Source organism: Cucumis melo, chromosome 11 (genome assembly GCF_025177605.1).
Source record: "Cucumis melo cultivar AY chromosome 11, USDA_Cmelo_AY_1.0, whole genome shotgun sequence".
Classification (NCBI taxonomy): Eukaryota; Viridiplantae; Streptophyta; class Magnoliopsida; order Cucurbitales; family Cucurbitaceae; genus Cucumis; species Cucumis melo.
The window spans coordinates 3,195,331-3,203,274 of NC_066867.1; the positions used below are offsets into that span (position 1 = coordinate 3,195,331).

Consider the following 7,944-nt stretch of genomic DNA (forward strand, 5'->3'; position numbering starts at 1 on the left):
ATATATATATATATATATATATAAAGATGAGATTTGGTTTTTAAAAACCGTGTTTGTTTTCTTAAAATGTTTTACTATAATTTCTAAAAACAAAACAAGTTTTTGAAAATTGTTGAAGATTTTGTCTAAAAGAAAATATCATTAAAAAACAATGTAGACACAAGTACTTTTACATATAATCAGCTCCTAAGGCATGTAGGATCGTTTAGGGTCAAAATTTCAATTGCTTTGCCATGGTTCTTCTCTGGTCTGCTACTTCATTTAAAATGTTGTTGTATTAACAACATCTGATGTCCCTGGACTTGTCCCTAGGACCTTATCCCTGAGCTACAGACTTTTTCAAGGCAGTCATATGCCCGATATAGTTCATGATATGCATCCTTCTCGAGGTCCACTCGTGTTCGACACAAATGATTGGGATGAGGATAATGATGGATTTTTTGTTGATCGCGAGTTAGCTTCAAGAATTGTTAATTCTCTTACAGCTGAGTCTCGAGCTCTCTCTACTTCTATTAATCTTTTATTTGAATGACGGTTGGAAGTTGACTCTCTCATTCGTCATTTGAAGACGTTTGCTCCTTCTACAAGTAGGGGGATCATGGTCCTGAATGATATTTCTTTTTGGTCCAAAGGGGGAGTAGTGGCAAGGATGGATGATGGATGCTGGAGGTTGATTGTTGGTTGAATGTACATGAACCATAATGTTGTTTCTTATTTTTTGTTGTCTTTTTGCTGTCTCAGGAGTTTCTCCTTGTTTAGTTTTTGTTTGAACTTTTTGAAAGAAAGTATGTTGTTTCGAAAGCTTGTGTTTTGTTGACGAAAAGCCAACTGTTTTTGAAATGATGAACTGATTAGGTTGTTGTTGGAAGCTTGTGGTGTTAGATATAATGTTTTTGGGAAGTTGGTATGACATGCTGCTGTATCTACACTAGCTATCTGATCCATAAGACGGTACTGAAAAAGCGTTGTATTGAACAAGAAAATAAATCTCTTCTTTTAGACAAAAGGGAGGGTTTGTTGAAGATTTTGTCTAAAAGAAAATATAAGATTATCCTTTTAAAAATAAGATAATCAAAAGATAAAAAGATTCTCCTTTATTTCAGGAATCTTGCAAAATATCTTTGTGAAAATGAGAAATATATATATATATATGGTTATCGAAAAGGGATGTGCTGACAAAAAAACGCAAAACTATACACTGTAGAAGATCAACGAAAAAATCGATTGCAGAAGCTGCAAGTACGAAAAGGTAGTGCGATCTTATGTCTAAGGGATTGATATGTTGATCTAAGTTAATTCTTATGATGATTAATGAAAAGGATGAAGCGGTGATTTGAGCGGTCCCAGTAAACTTCATAAGAGTATGAAGATATCGTCCAAGAGATTCACTCATGCACTCAGGGGGAGCCTGAAATCAGACATCATCGAGAAGGATTACTCATGTATTCAGGGGGAGCCTGAAGTCTGAAGCTATTGAACATGTTAAATAGTCATATAGTAGAACAGAGTTCATATGTTGTATCTATGTATTTTGATTATAAGTGAATCATAATAAAATTACTCATCAGGGTTGTGTGCAGCTCTCCAAACGTAGGCATTATTGGCTGAATTGGGTTACCAAAGTTTCTTGTGTCATTCTTTTCTGCTCTCCTTTTAGCTATTACAATAGTTATGTATTTTTGGATTAACCGAAGGATTATTTGATTATCTCACATTGTTTTTTAAAAAACTATTCTTTCTAGTTTAAAAATTCTATCTTTGATTTTGAAAACACATCGAAAATGTAAATAACAAAACATAGAAAAACAATAGATAAATGTGATGTTTATAAGATTAATTTTCAACGACGAAAACAAAAAATCTAAAACATTGTTTAGTAGTAATTTGTTTTGTTGAGTTACAATTTGGTTTTGGTTCTTTATGTTTTAAAATCAAGGTATTCATTTTCCATAAATGTTTTATAAAAAAATTGAAATTCAAAAACTAGAGTTGCCCTTTGGTTTAACTTTTCAAGTACTTAAATTTTAAAAATAAATCATGTTAGAAAATATTTGAAGTATTCTCACAGAGTTATTATAAATAATTTTTTAGAAAAAAGTTTAAATAAAAGTGACTCACTTGAAAACATTTTTTTAAAAAACATATCATGAAAAGGATAATCTTCAAAATTTTGTGTTTGTATTCTTAAAAAATGCGAGAACCAAAATACAAAATTCAAAAGGAAGTAAACATAAATTCCAAACCGTAAAGCACAAAAAATAAAACTATTACCGAACAAAGTCTAAATATTATTAAAGAAGATCAAAATGTAGAGGATTAAACTTTCAATTTACAACATTTACGAACCATCTAACGCTCTCTTGATCTTGATGTAGTACCTATAATTGCATAGGGTCCCATAGAGGACCTAAATGAAAATTAATCATAAGCTTTTTTTAAGTATATCAAATCATAAATTTCAAAAACTTTAGTTGTCTCGTCAAGTGACTTATGTTAGCACCCCAATAAGTAATCACTTTAACCCAAAATGAACTTCTTTCTTCTACTTCGTTTGACCACTTCTTTTCTTTTTAATCTTTCTTTTTTTTTAAAAAGAAAATGCAATAACATTTAATGAGGAAGAAGATGAAGGAGGGAAAAGCATAAGCAAGAATGTAAGCAAAGGAGAAGAAAAAAAGAAAGAAAGAAAGAAAGAAAGATATATGGTAAGTGCCAAATGAGTAATTTCATACGTAGCTATTAATTCCAAACTAAGATCTTTTTCATTAGTTTTTTTTTTTTTTTTTTTTTAACTTTAACCTCTAAAAAGAGATCATTGGTATAACTTTTCCATAACAATCATTCTAATTCTAACAACTCCTTTTTTTTTTTGGGGGGGGGGGGGGGGGGGGGGTTAAATTTAGACTAAAATAAGAAAATTTTAAAAAGCAATTAGATAAAAAAGAAGTGAAAAAAGGAATTTCAAAAGTGTTGGGGTTTAATTTTTAAAAGTCCAAAAACCTAGAAGAGAAGAGACCATCAAATTAAGGAAACTAAAAACAAAACACCAAACGGCTTCAAAGCCTTCAAAGCCATTCCTTATTCCTACGGTCACCGTCTTCTTCATCTTCTTCATCTTCTTCTTCTCCGAGCCCCTCCCATGGCGGCCGCCTCCACTCTCAACCTCCCTTCTCTCTCTTCCTCTTCATCTCTCTCTCATCCCACTCCCACTCTTCAAACCCATATTTCCATTTTCTCTAAAACCCTCCAAAAATCCCACTTTCCCTCTTCCCTTTCTCTTCCCAATCCTCACAAACCCATCTCCCTCTCCTCCGCCTCCAAATCCCCCATCTCCGATTTCTTCCCCGGTCACGACGAAGACGACTCTTCCGATGAAAAACTCCGCGAGGAGTGCGGTGTCGTTGGAATCTATGGCGACCCAGAAGCCTCTCGTCTCTGTTATTTAGCCCTTCACGCTCTCCAACACCGTGGCCAAGAAGGCGCTGGAATCGTTGCCGTCAATGAAAACGTTCTACAGTCTATTACCGGCGTTGGCCTTGTCTCTGAGGTTTTCAATCAAACAAAACTTGATCAATTACCTGGGGATTCTGCGATTGGTCATGTTCGTTACTCCACTGCTGGATCTTCTATGCTTAAGAATGTTCAACCCTTTGTTGCTGGTTACAGATTTGGGTCTGTTGGGGTTGCTCATAATGGTAATTTAGTTAATTATCGTTCTCTTAGAGCTAAGCTTGAAGATACTGGTTCTATTTTCAATACTAGTTCTGATACTGAGGTTGTTCTTCACCTTATTGCAATTTCAAAACATAGACCTTTCTTGTTGAGGATTGTTGATGCTTGTGAACAGCTTGAAGGAGCTTATTCTATGGTTTTTATTACTGAAGATAAATTAGTTGCTGTTCGTGACCCTTTTGGTTTTAGGCCTTTGGTTATGGGTAGGAGAAGTAATGGGGCTGTTGTATTTGCTTCTGAAACTTGTGCTCTTGATTTAATTGAAGCTACATATGAAAGAGAAGTGTTTCCTGGGGAAGTTTTAGTAGTTGATAAGAATGGTATTCAATCCCTCTGTTTAATGGCTCATCCTCAGCCTAAATCTTGCATTTTTGAACACATATACTTTGCTCTTCCCAACTCCGTTGTCTTTGGCCGTTCTGTCTACGAATCCCGCCGAGCATTCGGGGAGATACTTGCCACCGAAGCCCCTGTTGATTGTGATGTTGTAATAGCTGTCCCGGATTCAGGAGTAGTAGCTGCTCTTGGGTATGCAGCCAAAGCTGGGGTAGCTTTCCAACAAGGTCTCATAAGGTCTCATTATGTGGGGAGGACATTCATCGAACCATCGCAGAAGATTCGTGACTTTGGTGTAAAGCTGAAGCTGTCACCAGTTCGAGCAGTGTTGGAAGGGAAGAGAGTTGTTGTTGTGGATGACTCAATTGTTAGAGGCACAACATCTTCAAAGATTGTGAGATTGTTAAAGGAAGCAGGAGCGAAAGAAGTTCATATGAGGATAGCTAGTCCTCCAATTATAGCATCGTGTTATTATGGAGTGGACACACCAAGTTCTGAAGAACTAATCTCCAACAGGATGAGCGTGGAGGAAATAAGAGAGTTTATAGGCTCTGATTCACTTGCTTTTCTGCCATTTGGTAGCTTGGAAAAGCTTTTGGGAAATGATTCTTCAAAGTTTTGCTATGCTTGCTTTTCAGGTAACTACCCAGTTGAGCCAAGAGAATTAAAAGTGAAAAGGGTGGGAGATTTTGTTGATGATGGGTTGAATGGAAGCTTGGAATCCATTGATGGAGGTTGGGTTCAAGCCAATGTAAACCAGAGTCTTGACAATAATCTCACAGTGGAGAAAGTTGGAGGTCTTTGATCTTTTACTTCTAATATCATCTCTTTTGATTTTGTCTGTCTTTTCTTATATCCTTTCACAAATCTTAGAATTATAGATGTGATTTCTGATGGGAATGCATAATTTAGAGTAATAAGTTATGTAATGATTAATGAGCCCTGGAAAAATGATAATGATCCTTACTTATGCTAATTTTGCATTCTTTGTTACTCTAAATGTCGAATGGTTTGACGGTTGTTCGTTATTGAATAAGTTGGATGTTTTGGGTATGCTCGGACCCAAACCTGACTGTTATTAGGATACTCAACAACAATAAAAGTAGAGATGCCTTTATTCTTTCCTTTTTTGATGGTAGATGAAAATGTTACCAAACATACTTATATTTTCTTGTTTTTTCTCTTCTAAGTTATAGACTTTTTTTTTCTTTTTTCCTTTTTGTCTTTCAAGTCTCTTTTGACATTTCATAATTTACGGTAACGCAGTTATGTAATGCTTAAGATCTACAAAGATAATTTTTACTTGCACTCATTTTGGTTTCTCTCTTACTCTAAATGTTGTATGGTTTGACAGGCTGATTGTTATTGAATAAATGAGATGTTTGGGTATCTTGACCTAAACACGAATGTTATTAGGATATAACAACAATAATAAAACTTGGGGTCTTGCCAAACATGGTTTGATTTGTTTGTGTTTTTGTTTTTCGCATAGCATACTTTTTTTTTCTTTTGAGAAATAGCTTTGATTAGATTTTTGCTAGAAGAAAATGTTTTCTTCAATGTTCAAGATCCTTATAATTCTAGTAAATTTCAGTAGCACGTAAAACTTGTAATGATATAAACGACAAAATGAATTTATATTTTTTAATATTCAAATATGGAAGTATACTTTGTTAGATATGATATTGAAAGATAATTTCTATTAACATAAAAGCAAACACAAAGGGAGATAGGTTAGTACTTAGTAATTTCATTTTCAAGCAAAAGACTTTATATTGTACCAACAAATCTTCCCATTTTAAGTTACTCCATTTGAAAAGATGAAAGATTGGTAATATTTGCATACGTTTCACAAAGTTATTCTTTATTCTTTTACATACATTTAAGAGGATTACTCATAAACTGTTGCTACTTAGTGGATGTTTGTTGTTTATGTTTTTGGCAATGGAATGTTTGTTTGTTTTGTTTTTTAAACCATGGAATGTTCTGTCTTCTTCAATAATGCTAATGTTTTCTTTAATATAGAGAGAGTAAATAAAACTAACAAAAGAAATATTAGCTGGTTTTTATAAGTATCATAAAGATACCATAGGTTTAGTAAAGTCGATTTTTGTCCAAATGAATTAAATTGGCTCAAGCAGATTCTCTTGAAACTTCTCCCTTAAACAATTTGATGAACAAGATATGGAAGACTTTTTGTAAGTCGTAGCTATGGGATGTCTTAACAATCTTCCCACACGTGAGGTTCTGCATTTTTGGCAGATTGTATCTGTTTGGATGTGCTCTTTATGCTACTGTGGAGTTGAATCTAATATTCATGTTCTTTGGTTTTGTGAAGGAAGTAGAAACACTTTAGTCTTGTTGGTTTCCTAGTTTGTCTATCTCTCTCTTATACCATTTACACCAATAATGCATCTTTATTTTGTAAGGCAGTTTAGACAGAGTCTCAGTTGTCAAGATCTAAGGATTTTCTCCCTTATCTTGCCCTCTATTTGGCGTTGTCTCGCAATTCAATAGTGTTTGAAGGTGGCTCTCCAATATTCTCTTAAACATCCTGTTGCTTGGGTGCTTTCTACCGAGTGGTTTGATCGCTAGCCAGCCAACCAACCAAGCTCATTGCCTTTGGGTCAAGCTACCTACTTAGACAATCCCTCCTCCTGCGTCTCTTTTAAGGCGAATTAGGATGTTGCCATTGGAAGTGGTAAGGTGCGTCTTTTGGTAGCAAGTTATTGTTCGTGCTTCTAATTGCAAGATTTTTATAGTCTAAGGAAAAGTTCGACCCTTTCATTCGTAAAATGACAAATATGTAGATAAATACTAATAAACGGTGTCTATCACTGTCTATTGTTGATAGACATCATCAAGTTTTGATACAATTTGTAAATATTTTGACTCATTTTTCTAATTAGATTTGAAAGCATCCTTGTAATTAAATCAATTTCTATTGATTACCATCAAGCGTAAAAGTATAACATTCTAAACCAAATAATATTTTGGTATACCCAAATTTGGCTTATTTACACGCATATGCTTCTACTTAAGAATTGGTATGGATAGAAAAAAAACTTATTTATAAAATATAGCAAAACAAAACAAAAAACTTAAACGTACTACAAAGTTCGATAGATTTTGCTGGATTTTGTAAATAGTTTCATGTAACTATTTTTTAAAATACCGTTAAAGAACATAACACTTCAAAATCTAAAAATTTTTATTTTAAAAAATAGGAAGAAAAAAAAAAGCATTAAGTTTCTTTTTAAGAAAAGGAAAAAGGAAATTATAGTATTGATGTCGTACATCCAAACGGCAACGTTTTGTTGGATGGAGAAAAAGAAAGCTAGGAAACGACGTTCTTCCATGCCGTTTTAGGGGTTTGAAAAATAGAAAGAAAAAGTTGTTTTGTCAGAAGTGGGATTTGAACCCACGCCCTCGTTAGAGGACCAGAACTTGAGTCTGGCGCCTTAGACCACTCGGCCATCCTGACTCAGTGGTAAAAAGTTCGATACTATTATATTTATTATCTATTAGTTTAATAAAAAAATCGATTTTGTTATATTTTTTATTTTTTACAAATGATATTATACACTTAATTATCATCTTTAACAATTTTAAATAATTGAGGTTTGGTTGTAAATTTATTCAGCCCAAATAGCTTTTATAATATATGCATCTAACTCATCCTAATTCGATTCTACAATGTGATTTTTATTCTTTTAACTTTAATTTTTTTTGTTTTATTTTGGGCAGTCAGAAATTTGGTGTAAAAGTTGGATTAATGATAGTACTTTTTTTTATTAAAAAAATTATTTTTAAGTTTAAGGGTTTTATGAAACATTTCAATAGTTTTGAGGTATTTTTAACCTAAAAAAGGTTTGC

The 7,944-nt window shown here is 33.5% G+C and overlaps 1 protein-coding gene and 1 non-coding gene across 2 annotated transcripts; one reads left to right on the forward strand and one right to left on the reverse strand.

Annotated features, from left to right (window-relative positions):
* Window positions 1–2,956: 2,956 nt before the first annotated feature.
* LOC103497268 (amidophosphoribosyltransferase, chloroplastic) lies at window positions 2,957–5,061 on the forward strand. Its single transcript, XM_008459396.3, has one exon. The coding sequence runs from the start codon at window positions 3,140–3,142 to the stop codon at window positions 4,871–4,873; it is 1,734 nt and encodes a 577-aa protein (XP_008457618.1). The 5' UTR covers window positions 2,957–3,139; the 3' UTR covers window positions 4,874–5,061.
* A 2,407-nt stretch (window positions 5,062–7,468) lies between these two features.
* On the reverse strand, window positions 7,469–7,552 carry TRNAL-CAA (transfer RNA leucine (anticodon CAA)). The gene has a single exon. It is a non-coding gene; the product is annotated as a tRNA-Leu (tRNA).
* Between the last annotated feature and the right edge of the window lie 392 nt (window positions 7,553–7,944).

Coding starts and splice junctions, on each gene's coding strand:
- LOC103497268 (XM_008459396.3), top strand. CDS start 3,140: ATGGCGGCCGCCTCCACTCTCAACCTCCCTTCTCTCTCTTCCTCTTCA.